This window comes from Pseudochaenichthys georgianus, unplaced genomic scaffold (assembly GCF_902827115.2).
Source record: "Pseudochaenichthys georgianus unplaced genomic scaffold, fPseGeo1.2 scaffold_1038_arrow_ctg1, whole genome shotgun sequence".
Classification (NCBI taxonomy): Eukaryota; Metazoa; Chordata; class Actinopteri; order Perciformes; family Channichthyidae; genus Pseudochaenichthys; species Pseudochaenichthys georgianus.
In genome coordinates this window covers 7,501-26,967 of record NW_027262008.1, presented here as the reverse complement: position 1 = coordinate 26,967, position 19,467 = coordinate 7,501, and the positions used below count along the sequence as shown (strand labels likewise).

At 50.2% G+C, this 19,467-nt stretch overlaps 1 protein-coding gene across 1 annotated transcript in view; it reads left to right on the top strand.

Annotated features, from left to right (window-relative positions):
* Positions 1-5,848: 5,848 nt before the first annotated feature.
* fhip2b (FHF complex subunit HOOK interacting protein 2B) overlaps positions 5,849-19,467 on the top strand; it is a gene marked incomplete at its 3' end in the record, with an annotated part of 21,116 nt that continues 7,497 nt past the window's right edge. The window contains exons 1-6 of the mRNA XM_034076796.1: positions 5,849-6,045; positions 9,123-9,201; positions 9,396-9,481; positions 13,451-13,525; positions 13,613-13,717; positions 16,351-16,470. Of these exons, the coding sequence (XP_033932687.1) occupies positions 5,995-6,045; positions 9,123-9,201; positions 9,396-9,481; positions 13,451-13,525; positions 13,613-13,717; positions 16,351-16,470 (516 nt within the window). The remainder of the gene's footprint in view (positions 6,046-9,122; positions 9,202-9,395; positions 9,482-13,450; positions 13,526-13,612; positions 13,718-16,350; positions 16,471-19,467) is intronic.

Sequence of the window (19,467 nt, the reverse complement as noted above, 5' to 3'; positions counted from 1 at the left end):
ATGGCCAGGGTCTGTAAGCATGTTGATACACGGTGTTAAGGTGGAATGGCCAGGTCTGAAGCATGTTGATACACGGTGTTAAGGTGGAATGGCCAGGTCTGTAAGCATGTTGATACACGGTGTTAAGGTGGAATGGCCAGGTCTGTAAGCATGTTGATCCGTGTGAACGATGTGGAGAGGATCTAGATGATAAGCAGAGTGAGCAGCTCTGTTTGTTGACCTGTCCAAAGCGTTGGACACGTCGGGACTCATCCTGAAGCGAAGAAGAGGCTGAGTGGGTTGGACAGGGAGGGCAGCCGTGCAGTGGCTGGTCTGAGAACTGCCTCTCTGAAGGGCCCATGTGTTCACTCTGATGGGCTGTCTTCTGAGTGGGTACACATCACTATTGGTGTTCCTCAGGCTCTGTGTCAGGCCCTCTTCTTATTCTCCATCTGCACCAACAGCTCAGGGGAACATGTGGATGGAGCTACTTCACATCATGCGGATGATCCCGTGATGTTCTGAGAGGTCCCTCAGTCAGAGCTGGTGCTACATCACAGGCTGCTTCCAACACGACTCAGACTCAGCGCTCTGAACTAACGCTGCCTTCTAATGTGGATCAAACCGAGGTCACGCTCTTTTCTAAAGCTACAGACCCAGAGCCTGCTGTAGATATTGTACTACGCAAGGACAAGTGCTCAAAGTGGGTTCCTGTTTCAAACACCTGGGTGTCTGCTGATGGTCGTCTCTCCTCTAACCCTCAGGTCTCTAGCCTGCTGAGGAGCTGAGGGGTGAGGAGGGTTCTTAAGGGTCCTGCCTCCTCCTGGAGGGCCAGGAAGAGGCTCTGTGACCTTTGACCTGTGCTGGACTCTGGGATCTGGTCTATCTGAATGCACCGGCCCGTTGGCTGGTCCAGTTAGAAGCTGCGTATCACAGCGCTCTGAGATGTGTGACAGACTGTGAAGCATTAACCCCTTCACTGCCCCCTGTGTGTAGGGTCTCTGGGACACTTCATCTCTAAGGAGGCTCAGTCTCTGGGACACTTCATCTCTAAGGAGGCTCAGTCTCTGGGACACTTCATCTCTAAGGAGGCTCAGTCTCTGGGACACTTCATCTCTAAGGAGGCTCAGTCTCTGGGACACTTCATCTCTAAGGAGGCTCAGTCTCTGGGACACTTCATCTCTAAGGAGGCTCAGTCTCTGGGACACTTCATCTCTAAGGAGGCTCAGTCTCTGGGACACTTCATCTCTAAGGAGGCTCAGTCTCTGGGACACTTCATCTCTAAGGAGGCTCAGTCTCTGGGACACTTCATCTCTAAGGAGGCTCAGTCTCTGGGACACTTCATCTCTAAGGAGGCTCAGTCTCTGGGACACTTCATCTCTAAGGAGGCTCAGTCTCTGGGACACTTCATCTCTAAGGAGGCTCAGTCTCTGGGACACTTCATCTCTAAGGAGGCTCAGTCCTTGGGACACTTCATCTCTAAGGAGGCTCAGTCTCTGGGACACTTCATCTCTAAGGAGGCTCAGTCTCTGGGACACTTCATCTCTAAGGAGGCTCAGTCTCTGGGACACTTCATCTCTAAGGAGGCTCAGTCTCTGGGACACTTCATCTCTAAGGAGGCTCAGTCTCTGGGACACTTCATCTCTAAGGAGGCTCAGTCTCTGGGACACTTATATACAAAGCCTGCTGGGGAACCTCCATCTCACATCTGCTCCTGGTCTCACGGAGAGGTGTGAGTGGCTCCTGCCTGAGATCGCACGCTGTGGTTTACTAAAGGAGCAGCTGCTAGGACTGTCTGAGGGAGCAGCTCTAGAGGCAGCTCCTCTGTCTGGGCACAGGCTGCAGGTTAAAGGAACGATCTGGAGCCACTACATGTTTTAGAGCTCGGTGGATGCTACTCACTGGAAGCTGGTGACCTGCTCAGTGGATCAGTATGTACATGATGCTGATGATGATGTTGTTCTGTTGATGCTTCATGAGGAACTGCTGGAGCAGCTCTCCCTGGAGAGAGATCAATGGTCTCAGTGGGAAACAGCTGGTGAATAAAGGCTTGAGATGAAATGCACGGAGCCTTGATTATCGAATCCTAAATGTCATCGATAGATTTATGACTCGAACATTATAAAAGTAGGAGATGGAGAAAACCGGTTCCTTTTCCACTTCCTGCTCCGCTCTGTAGCCTCCATCGAAACTCTCCTACAAGTACTATACATTACTATGAATATAGTACTACAAGTACTGCTGTAGTACCTATCCAGTAGTGCAGGTGGTGCTGCAGGGTCAGTAGTATTAGTACATGAATAGTGTAGTACTAGTACCTATCCAGTAGTGCAGGTGGTGCTGCAGGGTCAGTAGTATTAGTACATGAATAGTGTAGTACTAGTACCTATCCAGTAGTGCAGGTGGTGCTGCAGGGTCAGTAGTATTAGTACATGAATAGTGTAGTACTAGTACCTATCCAGTAGTGCAGGTGGTGCTGCAGGGTCAGTAGTATTAGTACATGAATACTGTAGTACTAGTACCTATCCAGTAGTGCAGGTGGTGCTGCAGGGTCAGTAGTATTAGTACATGAATACTGTAGTACTAGTACCTATCCAGTAGTACAGGTGGTGCTGCCGGGTCAGTAGTATTAGTACATGAATACTGTAGTACTAGTACCTATCCAGTAGTGCAGGTGGTGCTGCAGGGTCAGTAGTATTAGTACATGAATAGTGTAGTACTAGTACCTATCCAGTAGTGCAGGTGGTGCTGCAGGGTCAGTAGTATTAGTACATGAATACTGCAGTACTAGTACCTATTCAGTAGTGCAGGTGGTGCTGCAGGGTCAGTAGTATTAGTACATGATACTGTAGTACTAGTACCTATCCAGTAGTGCAGGTGGTGCTGCAGGGTCAGTAGTATTAGTACATGAATACTGTAGTACTAGTACCTATCCAGTAGTGCAGGTGGTGCTGCAGGGTCAGTAGTATTAGTACATGAATAGTGTAGTACTAGTACCTATCCAGTAGTGCAGGTGGTGCTGCAGGGTCAGTAGTATTAGTACATGAATACTGCAGTACTAGTACCTATCCAGTAGTGCAGGTGGTGCTGCAGGGTCAGTAGTATTAGTACATGAATAGTGTAGTACTAGTACCTATCCAGTAGTGCAGGTGGTGCTGCAGGGTCAGTAGTATTAGTACATGAATAGTGTAGTACTAGTACCTATCCAGTAGTGCAGGTGGTGCTGCAGGGTCAGTAGTATTAGTACATGAATACTGCAGTACTAGTACCTATCCAGTAGTGCAGGTGGTGCTGCAGGGTTCCGCTCCGGCTCTCCAGGGTCTTCAGAACCAGGTAGGCGTCCCCGCTGTAGAACCCTCCGTACAGGATGACAGGAACCGGAACCAGCTCCATGTTCTCCACCCTCCACACCTGAAGCCCCGCCCTCTCGCCTGCATCTTCAAAGGCCATGATGTCACCTGTGGGCAGAGCCACAGATTAACCTGTGAGAGAGCTCAGCTGATGCTCAGCTGTTCTGATCCCAGGGCCCAGGAGTTCAACACTTCTAATCCCAATCAGATCCAGGATCAGACAGTCGGCCACATGTTGTCCCTGGAGTTCAAAGCAGTCCAGGGTCAGCCTGATCCAGATTACGACTTTTCCCGCTGAATGAAGAAACTAAAGGCGGAAGTGGAAACAATTCACAAAGGGAACTGTTTAAAACACGTGCTCAAAGTGAGCCGGATTTTGCCGATGTGTTTATGAGGATTCAAAAGTCGTGAATAATCTACAAAATGGAGGAGACCGATCTGATCGGAGCGACTGACAATAATCCAACTGAAGCCGGCGTGGACAACGACTGTTTTAAAATGCGCTGATCCAGAAAAGCCGGTTTGGACGCTTATGGCAGAAGAAACATTTCTATAGAAAGAATTATACATTTCTGTCTTTTTATGCCTTTAATACTAACTTCAATTCATTAATCAATACTTTTCTATATTTTATTGTAATGTAGAGAAAAGGCTTTTAGTGACAATCATGTATTGCGTATTACTTTAGGTAAAATTATAAAAAAAAAAAAAAGTCTAAATATGATATTTGGCCTCAAATCATGTGAGGCCTGGCGCCCCCTGCGATCTTTGGCGCCCCCTGCGATCTTTGGCGCCCCCTGCGATCTTTGGCGCCCCCCTGCGATCTTTGGCGCCCCTGCGATCTTTGGCGCCCCCTGCGATCTTTGGCGCCCCCCTGCGATCTTTGGCGCCCCCCTGCGATCTTTGGCGCCCCCCTGCGATCTTTGGCGCCCCCCTGGTTGGGAACCACTGCTCCAAGGGACTCTTCCGTGATCCCGAGGAACAGGAAGTGACCCGCCCAGGTAATAACCTGCAGCTCTGAAGAGTCCTTTTGTTCTGCAGGTGTGACTCCTCTCTGAGTTAATACAGAAGACAGTTCATCAGACACTGAGCTACACACACACACTGAGAGACACACACACGAGAGACACACACACTGAGAGACACACACACACACTGAGAGACACACACCGAGAGACACACACACAAACACTGAGAGACACACACCCACACACTGAGACACACACACTGAGAGACACACACACACTGAGAGACACACACTGAGGAGAGACACACACACACAGGAGAGACACACACAGAGGAGAGACACACACACACACACACACACACACACACCGAGCTACACACACCGAGCTACAGACACCGAGAGACACACCGAGCTACACACACTGAGCTACACACACACACACACACACACACACACACACCACACAGGATACACACACTGAGGAGAGAGACACACACACACACCGAGCTACACACACCGAGAGACACACACAGAGCTACACACACAGAGCTACACACACCGAGCTACACACACTGAGAGACACACACCGAGCTACACACACCGAGAGGCACATCGAGCTACACACACTGAGAGACACACACCGAGAGGCACATCGAGCTACACACCGAGAGGCACATCGAGCTACACACACACCGAGAGACACACACCGAGAGGCACATCGAGCTACACACACACAGAGAGACACACACCGAGAGGCACATCGATCTACACACACTGAGAGACACACACCGAGAGGCACATCGAGCTACACACACACTGAGAGACACACACCGAGAGGCACATCGAGCTACACACACACAGAGACACACACTGAGAGGCACATCGAGCTACACACACACCGAGAGACACACACCGAGAGGCACATCGAGCTACACACACACTGAGAGACACACACCGAGAGGCACATCGAGCTACACACACTGAGCTACACACACTGAGAGACACACACCGAGCTACACACCGAAATATGACAGGACTAAAGTGAAGCTCCGGTAGAGAGGACTCACCTTCAGTTCAGCTGCTGGAACGTTTCTGAAGGCTGAGCTCACCTGAGAGGATGAGGAGGGGCTGAAGGGGGAGGGGCACCAGGTAACCCCCCCCCCCCCACACAGACACACCCAGGTAACTCTACCCCCCCCACACAGACACACCCAGGTACCTCTACCCCCCCCCACACAGACACACCCAGGTAACTCTACCCCCCCCCCCACACAGACACACCCAGGTACCTCTACCCCCCCCCCCCCCCCCCCCCCCAACCCCCCACACACAGACACACCCAGGTAACACAAAGAGCTGAAACCCGTCCGACATCTTCATATTCCCTCACCTGTCATCATTCTCCTTACCTCTCAGGTGCTCAGGTAAACAAGAACACTACAGAGGTCATTCAGGTTCAAAATATTCTTTATTATTTAAAACGTTCTTTATTATTGGGCTTTTCCTCAGACGCGATGCTCTTATTTTGAAACCGGATGTGGATTGTGTTCACTTATTTTGAAAGTCCTCCCCGGATGTTGACATCTCATCGACCTGGCTTGATGGACGGTCAGCTGTTTAATTTAGTTTGTCAACATGTTGGTATAGCCGGATAATAACCGGGAACTAACCGGGTTAACGGAGAGGTTTGTCGGGAGAATGGAGGCGTTCAGTAAGCTAGGTAGCATGTTGCTGCACGCGCTGGAGACGGTGAGTCAACAGCTGTTATTAGCCGTTAGCCTATATTAGCTTTAGTTAGCTGACAGTAAACAGTGCATAAAGTGTCAGAGAGTGAAGGTGGAGGACAGACAGACAGCTGGAGTGTCTGTCCTCCTGTCTGTGTCGCAGCGCGCGGGGCTGTCTGTTGTTGTTTACTTTAAAAGAGTTTCTGAAGAGCTAACTGCCGCTAAAGCTACTTCCTGTTTACCTGCTGCTGAGTGGAGGAATGTGTCCAGGTGTTCAGACCTGAGGCTGACACGTTATAAACACGCGCACACATACACGTTATAAACACGCGCACACGCACACGCACACACACACACACACACACACACACACTTCCTAATGGACTTTTCAATGGTTTAAATCAGTTTTTTCAAACACTTCACAGAGAACATATGATCGTGTCTCGTTGTCTTTATTAGATCCCGTGAACACCAGCATGCGCATCGCTATTCTTCCCGGGGTCCTCACGCACTCAAAACATGCAACACGATGCAAACTAAGCAGCTCATCACTTCATGCAGTGCTGTTTGAAGTGAAAACTAAAATGGTCATCCACTTATCGCCATCCTAAGGCCAAAAGTAAATGCAAAGAAGTGTGCATAGTAATGGCTGCATACATAGCCACAGTTCAAATGAACTTTATAATACTGACATAATGTCTTGGCAACCTTCTGAATGTGCCTGAGCGTGTTCCTGAATGAGGCGGTGAAGAGCTCCAGCTGCTCGGTCTCGTGCTGGGTTTAGATCCGGGTCCTAGAACCCTCCTTCCATTGGATGTCGTGTTTGATAGTTATGTTGAGCATACTACGCTATAAACCTTTGTGATAATATTAGGGCTGTCAGTCGATTAAAATAGTAAATCGCGATTAATCGCATATTTTTGATCTGTTCTAAATTAACCTTGATACACGGTGTTAAGGTGGAATGGCCAGGTCTGTAAGCATGTTGATACACGGTGTTAAGGTGGAATGGCCAGGTCTGTAAGCATGTTGATACACGGTGTTAAGGTGGAATGGCCAGGTCTGTAAGCATGTTGATACACGGTGTTAAGGTGGAATGGCCAGGTCTGTAAGCATGTTGATACACGGTGTTAAGGTGGAATGGCCAGGTCTGTAAGCATGTTGATACACGGTGTTAAGGTGGAATGGCCAGGTCTGTAAGCATGTTGATACACGGTGTTAAGGTGGAATGGCCAGGTCTGTAAGCATGTTGATACACGGTGTTAAGGTGGAATGGCCAGGTCTGTAAGCATGTTGATACACGGTGTTAAGGTGGAATGGCCAGGTCTGTAAGCATGTTGATACACGGTGTTAAGGTGGAATGGCCAGGTCTGTAAGCATGTTGATACACGGTGTTAAGGTTGTTAACTTCAAAGTCTTTTTCTATCTGATTGAAAATGATTCTCTCCATTATCTTTGCTAACGCTGGTAACAAACGTATTGGGCGGCTATTTGTACCAGAAAATGGTCCAGCTGGATTTTTTGTGGAATAATTGTTGCTATTTTCCATGCCTGTGGGCAAATGCATTTTTCAATACTCGGATGTATAATATGGCAGATAGGCTCTGCACCACATCGAAGAAATGCACCAGCTACATGATCCACTCCTGGTGGTTTATCATTGACCTCGTAGACATTCAACATCTGGCATTCTATTTTAAATGAACACTTCTTATGTTTCATAATGAAATCATTTATTAGAAATGTGGAGTTACTGTTTATAGTTTGATTCATATTTCATCGATCTCCAGACGACGACTTTGGGTCCTGTGTCTTTCTCACGATGATGATCTCCTTATTAAACCGAACACACGTGGCTCAGATGAGTCACATGACCATACGAGAACCCTTTCTTGGTGCACGCCCTGCAGGTGGAGTCACCATTGGTCCCAAGTGACATTAGTTATCGTCTGCAGCTGGTTTTGAGGGCACAGTGCAGCATACAGTGAACGTCTCAACCTCCCGTCAAATGCATCTCTCTGTGAGACCTCAACGTCTCACATCCTTCGTCTGCATGAACGAGGTCTGTGACAACACAGGTTTCAAGTGAACTCACAACCGCAGTCCTTCACTCTCGCAGACATCAGGTCGTATCTCTGTCTCTCACCTGCCTGTCTCTCACCTGTCTGTCTCTCACCTGTCTCTCACCTGTCTGTCTCTCACCTGTCTGTCTCTCACCTGTCTCTCACCTGTCTCTCACCTGTCTGTCTCTCACCTGTCTCTCACCTGTCTGTCTCTCACCTGTCTGTCTCTCACCTGTCTGTCACCTGTCTCTCACCTGTCTCTCACCTGTCTGTCTCTCACCTGTCTCTCACCTGTCTGTCTCTCACCTGTCTCTCACCTGTCTGTCTCTCACCTGCCTGTCTCTCACCTGTCTCTCTCTCACCTGTCTCTCACCTGTCTCTCACCTGTCTGTCTCTCACCTGTCTCTCACCTGTCTCTCACCTGTCTGTCTCTCACCTGTCTCTCACCTGTCTGTCTCTCACCTGTCTCTCACCTGTCTGTCTCTCACCTGTCTCTCTCTCACCTGTCTCTCTCTCACCTGTCTGTCACCTGTCTCTCACCTGTCTGTCTCTCACCTGTCTCTCACCTGTCTGTCTCTCACCTGCCTGTCTCTCACCTGTCTCTCTCTCACCTGTCTCTCTCTCACCTGTCTGTCACCTGTCTCTCTCTCACCTGTCTGTCACCTGTCTGTCTCTCACCTGCCTGTCTCTCACCTGTCTCTCTCTCACCTGTCTCTCTCTCACCTGCCTGTCTCTCACTTGCCTGTCTCTCACCTGCCTGTCTCTCACCTGTCTCTCTCTCACCTGTCTGTCTCTCACCTGTCTGTCTCTCACCTGTCTGTCTCTCACCTGTCTCTCTCTCACCTGTCTCTCTCTCACCTGTCTCTCTCTCTCACCTGTCTCTCTCTCACCTGTCTCTCACCTGTCTCTCTCTCACCTGTCTCTCACCTGTCTCTCTCTCACCTGTCTCTCACCTGTCTGTCTCTCACCTGTCTCTCTCTCACCTGTCTCTCACCTGTCTGTCTCTCACCTGTCTGTCTCTCACCTGTCTGTCTCTCAGAGGGAGCCCACAGTGGATCTGCTCGAATCGTTTTTGGATCACTGGAAGTCGATCACTAATTATTACATCGAGACGACAGGTGAGGCTTTAACCTGCAGACACACCTGATGCTGCTCAGCCAATCACAGTCACCCTGTGTGTGTGTGTGTGTGTGTGTGTGTGTGTGTGTGTGTGTGTGTGTGTGTGTGTGTGTGTGTGTGTGTGTGTGTGTGTGTGTGTGTGTGTGTGTGTGTGTGTGTGTGTGTGTGTGTGTGTGTGTGTGTGTGTGTGTAGATGACAGTCGTCCTGTCAAACAGACAGAGATCCCGTGGCGTCTCAAACAGATGCTGGACATCCTGGTGTACGAGGAGAAACAACAGGTAACACACACACACACACACACACACACCTGGACACACACACCTGGACACACACACAGGGGCGCCGCCAGGGATTTTGGGCCCCATGGAAAGATACCACATTGGGCCCCCCCCACCAGGCCCAGGCCACGCCCACGAGCACCGTGCTGTACCCACTCCATAGCCTCGCCCTTCAGACGTCTCCGTGGCCTCGCCCTTCAGACGTCTCCGTGGCCTCGCCCTTCAGACGTCTCCGTGGCCTCGCCCTTCAGACGTCTCCGTGGCCTCGCCCTTCAGACGTCTCCGTGGCCTCGCCCTTCAGACGTCTCCGTGGCCTCGCCCTTCAGACGTCTCCGTGGCCTCGCCCTTCAGACGTCTCCGTGGCCTCGCCCTTCAGACGTCTCCGTGGCTCGCCCTTCAGACGTCTCCGTGGCCTCGCCCTTCAGACGTCTCCGTGGCCTCGCCCTTCAGACGTCTCCGTGGCCTCGCCCTTCAGACGTCTCCGTGGCCTCGCCCTTCAGACGTCTCCGTGGCCTCGCCCTTCAGACGTCTCCGTGGCCTCGCCCTTCAGACGTCTCCGTGGCCTCGCCCTTCAGACGTCTCCATAGCCTCGCCCTTCAGACGTCTCCGTGGCCTCGCCCTTCAGACGTCTCCGTGGCCTCGCCCTTCAGACGTCTCCGTAGCCTCGCCCTTCAGACGTCTCCGTAGCCTCGCCCTTCAGACGTCTCCGTGGCCTCGCCCTTCAGACGTCTCCGTGGCCTCGCCCTTCAGACGTCTCCGTGGCCTCGCCCTTCAGACGTCTCCGTAGCCTCGCCCTTCAGACGTCTCCATAGCCTCGCCCTTCAGACGTCTCCGTAGCCTCGCCCTTCGACAGGTATCACGAGCCCTGGCTCCGCTCACTCACCAAGAGCCCAGCGCCGAGCCTTCTTACCGGCTAAGTCACTGATCAAGTCCTTGAAGTCCAGCTTTCTAGCCAACTGGCTTTCAATGGACAGCATGGCAAGACTGCAAAGCCTTATGGGGGGGGGCTGCGGAGCCTAGAGATGGATCTGTTGGCCTGGCACCGGGGGGGGCGGACTGGTTTAGTGAATATCTGCTAAAAGAGTGGAATGAAAAACCTCTGCATGTTCTGTGAAGATAGTAACAGAACTTAAAGTCAGCAAAACATTTACAATGGACTACGCTTAGCTAAGACTAACTTCCACCACTCGTAGACCACACCCACCTCTTCTTTTGACATCCTGTCGCCCTTTAGTCCCTCTCTCTCGTCTTTCTCTCCTTTCTTTCCTTTTGAAAGCCTGACTTCGTGAGTCGTTGAGACTTCGTACACACGTAAGTACTAGCCTGCTCACATGCTCTCTCTCTGCTGCTAGAAAGGGCCCGCACAGCAGGACCAAACCATTACATGTAAATAGAGGGGGGTGTTCGGTGCTTTGGATAATTAAATGAATCGTAAGTGTAGTGAGTACATCATCAATTTAACGTTCTATTAATGTTGATTATTGAGGATTGATGAAAGGTTACTTTTTTTCTTAATGTTCTAACATTTTTTGGGGCCCCTGTCAGTCACGGGCCCTTAGGATCGTCCTAACTTTTCACCCCCTTACGGCGCCCCTGCACACACACACACACACACACCTGGACACACACACACCTGGACACACACACACTGGGCACACACACACACACACACACACACACACTGGGCACACACACACTGGACACACACACACACTGGACACACACACACTGGACACACACACCTGGACACACACACAGGGGCGCCGCCAGGGATTTTGGGCCCCATGGAAAGATACCACATTGGGCCCCCCCACCAGGCCCAGGCCACGCCCACGAGCACCGTGCTGTACCCACTCCATAGCCTCGCCCTTCAGACGTCTCCATGGCCTCGCCCTTCAGACGTCTCCGTGGCCTCGCCCTTCAGACGTCTCCGTGGCCTCGCCCTTCAGACGTCTCCGTGGCCTCGCCCTTCAGACGTCTCCGTGGCCTCGCCCTTCAGACGTCTCCGTGGCCTCGCCCTTCAGACGTCTCCGTGGCCTCGCCCTTCAGACGTCTCCTTGGCCTCGCCCTTCAGACGTCTCCGTGGCCTCGCCCTTCAGACGTCTCCGTGGCCTCGCCCTTCAGACGTCTCCGTGGCCTCGCCCTTCAGACGTCTCCGTAGCCTCGCCCTTCAGACGTCTCCATAGCCTCGCCCTTCAGACGTCTCCGTAGCCTCGCCCTTCAGACGTCTCCTTGGCCTCGCCCTTCAGACGTCTCTGTGGCCTCGCCCTTCAGACGTCTCCGTGGCCTCGCCCTTCAGACGTCTCCGTGGCCTCGCCCTTCAGACGTCTCCATAGCCTCGCCCTTCAGACGTCTCCGTGGCCTCGCCCTTCAGACGTCTCCATAGCCTCGCCCTTCAGACGTCTCCGTGGCCTCGCCCTTCAGACGTCTCCGTGGCCTCGCCCTTCAGACGTCTCCGTGGCCTCGCCCTTCAGACGTCTCCGTGGCCTCGCCCTTCAGACGTCTCCATAGCCTCGCCCTTCAGACGTCTCCGTGGCCTCGCCCTTCAGACGTCTCCGTGGCCTCGCCCTTCAGACGTCTCCGTGGCCTCGCCCTTCAGACGTCTCCGTAGCCTCGCCCTTCAGACGTCTCCGTAGCCTCGCCCTTCAGACGTCTCCGTGGCCTCGCCCTTCAGACGTCTCCGTGGCCTCGCCCTTCAGACGTCTCTGTGGCCTCGCCCTTCAGACGTCTCCGTGGCCTCGCCCTTCAGACGTCTCCGTAGCCTCGCCCTTCAGACGTCTCCGTGGCCTCGCCCTTCAGACGTCTCCATAGCCTCGCCCTTCAGACGTCTCCGTAGCCTCGCCCTTCGACAGGTATCACGAGCCCTGGCTCCGCTCACTCACCAAGAGCCCAGCGCCGAGCCTTCTTACCGGCTAAGTCACTGATCAAGTCCTTGAAGTCCAGCTTTCTAGCCAACTGGCTTTCAATGGACAGCATGGCAAGACTGCAAAGCCTTATGGGGGGGGGCTGCGGAGCCTAGAGATGGATCTGTTGGCCTGGCACCGGGGGGGGCGGACTGGTTTAGTGAATATCTGCTAAAAGAGTGGAATGAAAAAACCTCTGCATGTTCTGTGAAGATAGTAACAGAACTTAAAGTCAGCAAAACATTTACAATGGACTACGCTTAGCTAAGACTAACTTCCACCACTCGTAGACCACACCCACCTCTTCTTTTGACATCCTGTCGCCCTTTAGTCCCTCTCTCTCGTCTTTCTCTCCTTTCTTTTCCTTTTGAAAGCCTGACTTCGTGAGTCGTTGAGACTTCGTACACACGTAAGTACTAGCCTGCTCACATGCTCTCTCTCTGCTGCTAGAAAGGGCCCGCACAGCAGGACCAAACCATTACATGTAAATAGAGGGGGGTGTTCGGTGCTTTGGATAATTAAATGAATCGTAAGTGTAGTGAGTACATCATCAATTTAACGTTCTATTAATGTTGATTATTGAGGATTGATGAAAGGTTACTTTTTTTCTTAATGTTCTAACATTTTTTGGGGCCCCTGTCAGTCACGGGCCCTTAGGATCGTCCTAACTTTTCACCCCCCTTACGGCGCCCCTGCAACACACACACACACACACACCTGGACACACACACACCTGGACACACACACATGGGCACACACACACACACACACACACACATGGGCACACACACAGACCTGGACACACACACACATGGGCACACACACACCTGGACACACACACACCTGAATACACACACCTGATGTTTGTGTGTGTGTGTGTGTGTGTGTGTGTGTGTGGTGTGTGTGTGTTGTGTGTGTGTGTGTGTGTGTGTGTGTGTGTGTGGTGTGTGTGTGTGGTGTGTTGTGTGTGTGTGTGTGTGTGTGTGTGTGTGTGTGTGTGTGTGTGTGTGTGTGTGTGTGTGGTGTGTGTGTGTGTGTGTGTGTGTGTGTGTGTGTGTGTGTGCAGGACTCTGGAGTGTGTCTGCAGTACCTGCTGCAGCACAAGCTGCTGGAGACTCTGGTGACGCTGGGGAAGGCTCAGGTAAATATCTTTCATGAAAACAGCTTCATGTTCCTTTGAACTCACATTAAAGAGCCCCCCCCCTCTCCCCCCCCTCTCCCCCCCCAGTACCCCCCAGGCATGGTGCAGCAGGTGTTGCTGTTCTTCTCCAAGCTGCTGTCTCAGGTCCAGAAGCCTCTGCTGCCGCTGGTCACCGTCTACAGACCTGTACAGGTAACTCTCACCTGGGAGACACAGACCTGTACAGGTAACTCTCACCTGGGAGACACGGACCTGTACAGGTAACTCTCACCTGGGAGACACAGACCTGCACAGGTAACTCTCACCTGGGAGACACAGACCTGTACAGGTAACTCTCACCTGGGAGACACAGACCTGCACAGGTAACTCTCACCTGGGAGACACAGACCTGTACAGGTAACTCTCACCTGGGAGACACAGACCTGTACAGGTAACTCTCACCTGGGAGACACGGACCTGTACAGGTAACTCTCACCTGGGAGACACAGACCTGTACAGGTAACTCTCACCTGGGAGACACAGACCTGTACAGGTAACTCTCACCTGGGAGACACAGACCTGCACAGGTAACTCTCACCTGGGAGACACAGACCTGTACAGGTAACTCTCACCTGGGAGACACAGACCTGCACAGGTAACTCTCACCTGGGAGACACAGACCTGTACAGGTAACTCTCACCTGGGAGACACAGACCTGTACAGGTAACTCTCACCTGGGAGACACGGACCTGTACAGGTAACTCTCACCTGGGAGACACAGACCTGCACAGGTAACTCTCACCTGGGAGACACAGACCTGTACAGGTAACTCTCACCTGGGAGACACAGACCTGTACAGGTAACTCTCACCTGGGAGACACAGACCTGTACAGGTAACTCTCACCTGGGAGACACGGACCTGTACAGGTAACTCTCACCTGGGAGACACAGACCTGTACAGGTAACTCTCACCTGGGAGACACAGACCTGTACAGGTAACTCTCACCTGGGAGACACAGACCTGTACAGGTAACTCTCACCTGGGAGACACAGACCTGTACAGGTAACTCTCACCTGGGAGACACAGACCTGTACAGGTAACTCTCACCTGGGAGACACAGACCTGTACAGGTAACTCTCACCTGGGAGACACAGACCTGTACAGGTAACTCTCACCTGGGAGACACAGACCTGCACAGGTAACTCTCACCTGGGAGACACAGACCTGTACAGGTAACTCTCACCTGGGAGACACGGACCTGTACAGGTAACTCTCACCTGGGAGACACAGACCTGCACAGGTAACTCTCACCTGGGAGACACAGACCTGTACAGGTAACTCTCACCTGGGAGACACAGACAGAGTCAGGTGTTCTGTATGCTAGCAGCTCTGTAGCTCCGTCCAGAGGAACGTCTCCACGTCAGGTGTTCTGTGTGCTAGCAGCTCTGTAGCTCCATCCAGAGGAACGTCTCCACGTCAGGTGTTCTGTATGCTAGCAGCTCTGTAGCTCCATCCAGAGGAACGTCTCCACGTCAGGTGTTCTGTATGCTAGCAGCTCTGTAGCTCCATCCAGAGGAACGTCTCCACGTCAGGTGTTCTGTGTGCTAGCAGCTCTGTAGCTCCGTCCAGAGGAACGTCTCCACGTCAGGTGTTCTGTATGCTAGCAGCTCTGTAGATCCATCCAGAGGAACGTCTCCACGTCAGGTGTTCTGTATGCTAGCAGCTCTGTAGATCCATCCAGAGGAACGTCTCCACGTCAGGTGTTCTGTGTGCTAGCAGCTCTGTAGCTCCATCCAGAGGAACGTCTCCACGTCAGGTGTTCTGTATGCTAGCAGCAACACACGGAGTTAACTCCATTATACAAACATGGGTTAATGATTAGAGGAAACTGAGTTACTCTTTAGTTTGTTAAAGTTTCAGCTGTTCTGTTCACAGTTCTGTCTTCAGGTTATTTAATACGATTTGTATTACTGTTGTTTCTTTTGATGTGAAATATTATTTATTTAATTTAAATAAAAAGCAATGTTAATTTTGTTCACAATTTGTTAAGTTAATTTAATAATATATGTATTTTTGAATCAAGTATTCATCTTTATTGTCTTCACTGTTAGTTTCCACATGCCTAAAACAACCTCAAGCTACATCTAAAAGTTGATGCTAAATCAGAGCGTTTGAGAAATTGTGCAAGGCAGACAGTAATAGTCCGAATAGTCGATTAATCGTTTCATTAATCGATTACCAAATGAGTCGTTGGCTGCAGCCCTATTGTAGTTGTCCATGTATAAATAAAGCGTGTTTTTCAGCAACCCTTGCAATGTGGGATTGTATCTTTGGTTGGTAGACCTCGGTGAGCTGGTCATTTCAAAAGTAGCTCACCAGCCAACAAAGTGTGGGCACCCCTGGTCTACATGATCACACAACTGATTTGTTTGCAACTTATAGTTTTATTTTTGAAATGTATTTTATTTTGCTTGACTCAGTTTTTTTTCTTTGAAACTCATAGTTTTGCTTTATTCTGAGAAAGTGTTGCTTTATCTTTATGAAACAAAACTAATCCCATAGGAATGGAATATTAAATATTATTATTATAAATGTACAGAGTGAGTTTAAATCCAGAGATCTGACGCTGAAGGGAAATATCCCAGCATGCAGCAGAGAGTAGTGGATGTTTACCTGCAGCTCACCTGCGGACACCAGACAGATGAAGATGGACTCAATATTATTAGATGTTAAAGTCTTTATAGTCCGAGCTGTGCTCAGGTCGTACTCAGGCTCACTGCTGTCTGTGGTCATGTGACTCTCACTGTGATGTCACCGTCTGACTTCATCCATGCTCCGCCCCCAGAAGCTGATTCGCCTCTGCGCACTTCCTGGTTCCCTCACGGAGAAGGAGGAAGCTCAGTTCCTATTGGTCGTCTGTTCCAGAGTCAAACAAGATCCGCACACACTCAGATACGTCTTAGAGGTAACCAGCAGCTAACTATCCCACCTAATGCTAACTAGCTAACTAACCCACCTACTGCTAACTGGCTAACTAACCCACCTATGGCTAACTAGCTAACTAACCCACCTACTGCTAACTGGCTAACTAACCCACCTACTGCTAACTGGCTAACTAACCCACCTATGGCTAACTAGCTAACTAACCCACCTACTGCTAACTGGCTAACTAACCCACATACTGCTAACTGGCTAACTAACCCACATACTGCTAACTGGCTAACTAACCCACATACTGCTAACTGGCTAACTAACCAACCTATGGCTAACTAGCTAACTAACCCACCTACTGCTAACTGGCTAACTAACCCACATACTGCTAACTGGCTAACTAACCCACCTACTGCTAACTGGCTAACTAACCCACCTACTGCTAACTGGCTAACTAACCCACATACTGCTAACTGGCTAACTAACCAACCTATGGCTAACTAGCTAACTAACCCACCTACTGCTAACTGGCTAACTAACCCACCTACTGCTAACTGGCTAACTAACCCACATACTGCTAACTGGCTAACTAACCAACCTATGGCTAACTAGCTAACTAACCCACCTACTGCTAACTGGCTAACTAACCCACCTACTGCTAACTGGCTAACTAACCCACATACTGCTAACTGGCTAACTAACCCACATACTGCTAACTGGCTAACTAACCAACCTATGGCTAACTAGCTAACTAACCCACCTACTGCTAACTGGCTAACTAACCCACATACTGCTAACTGGCTAACTAACCCACCTACTGCTAACTGGCTAACTAACCAACCTATGGCTAACTAGCTAACTAACCCACCTACTGCTAACTGGCTAACTAACCCACATACTGCTAACTGGCTAACTAACCCACCTACTGCTAACTGGCTAACTAACCCACCTACTGCTAACTGGCTAACTAACCCACATACTGCTAACTAGCTAACTAACCCACCTACTGCTAACTGGCTAACTAACCCACATACTGCTAACTGGCTAACTAACCCACCTACTGCTAACTGGCTAACTAACCCACCTACTGCTAACTAGCTAACTAACCCACCTACTGCTAACTGGCTAACTAACCCACATACTGCTAACTGGCTAACTAACCCACATACTGCTAACTGGCTAAATAACCAACCTATGGCTAACTAGCTAACTAACCCACCTACTGCTAACTGGCTAACTAACCCACATACTGCTAACTGGCTAACTAACCCACCTACTGCTAACTGGCTAACTAACCCACCTACTGCTAACTGGCTAACTAACCCACATACTGCTAACTAGCTAACTAACCCACCTACTGCTAACTGGCTAACTAACCCACATACTGCTAACTAGCTAACTAACCCACCTACTGCTAACTGGCTAACTAACCCACCTACTGCTAACTGGCTAACTAACCCACCTACTGCTAACTGGCTAACTAACCCACATACTGCTAACTAGCTAACTAACCCACCTACTGCTAACTGGCTAACTAACCCACATACTGCTAACTGGCTAACTAACCAACCTACTGCTAACTGGCTAACTAACCCACATACTGCTAACTGGCTAACTAACCAACCTACTGCTAACTGGCTAACTAACCCACATACTGCTAACTGGCTAACTAACCCACATACTGCTAACTGGCTAACTAACCAACCTACTGCTAACTGGCTAACTAACCCACATACTGCTAACTGGCTAACTAACCCACCTATGGCTAACTAGCTAACTAACCCACCTACTGCTAACTGGCTAACTAACCAACCTACTGCTAACTAGCTAACTAACCCACCTACTGCTAACTGGCTAACTAACCCACCTATGGCTAACTAGCTAACTAACCCACCTACTGCTAACTGGCTAACTAACCAACCTACTGCTAACTAGCTAACTAACCCACCTACTGCTAACTGGCTAACTAACCCACCTATGGCTAACTAGCTAACTAACCCACCTACTGCTAACTGGCTAACTAACCCACCTACTGCTAACTGGCTAACTAACCCACCTATGGCTAACTAGCTAACTAACCCACCTACTGCTAACTGGCTAACTAACCCACATACTGCTAACTGGCTAACTAACCCACATACTGCTAACTGGCTAACTAACCAACCTATGGCTAACTAGCTAACTAACCCACCTACTGCTAACTGGCTAACTAACCCACATACTGCTAACTGGCTAACTAACCCACCTACTGCTAACTGGCTAACTAACCCACCTGCTGCTAACTGGCTAACTAACCCACATACTGCTAACTAGCTAACTAACCCACCTACTGCTAACTGGCTAACTAACCCACATACTGCTAACTGGCTAACTAACCCACCTACTGCTAACTGGCTAACTAACCCACCTACTGCTAACTAGCTAACTAACCCACCTACTGCTAACTGGCTAACTAACCCACATACTGCTAACTGGCTAACTAACCCACATACTGCTAACTGGCTAAATAACCAACCTATGGCTAACTAGCTAACTAACCCACCTACTGCTAACTGGCTAACTAACCCACATACTGCTAACTGGCTAACTAACCCACCTACTGCTAACTGGCTAACTAACCCACCTACTGCTAACTGGCTAACTAACCCACCTACTGCTAACTGGCTAACTAACCCACCTACTGCTAACTGGCTAACTAACCCACCTACTGCTAACTGGCTAACTAACCCACATACTGCTAACTGGCTAACTAACCCACCTACTGCTAACTGGCTAACTAACCCACCTACTGCTAACTGGCTAACTAACCCACCTACTGCTAACTGGCTAACTAACCCACCTACTGCTAACTGGCTAACTAACCCACATACTGCTAACTAGCTAACTAACCCACCTACTGCTAACTGGCTAACTAACCAACCTACTGCTAACTGGCTAACTAACCCACATACTGCTAACTGGCTAACTAACCAACCTACTGCTAACTGGCTAACTAACCCACATACTGCTAACTGGCTAACTAACCCACATA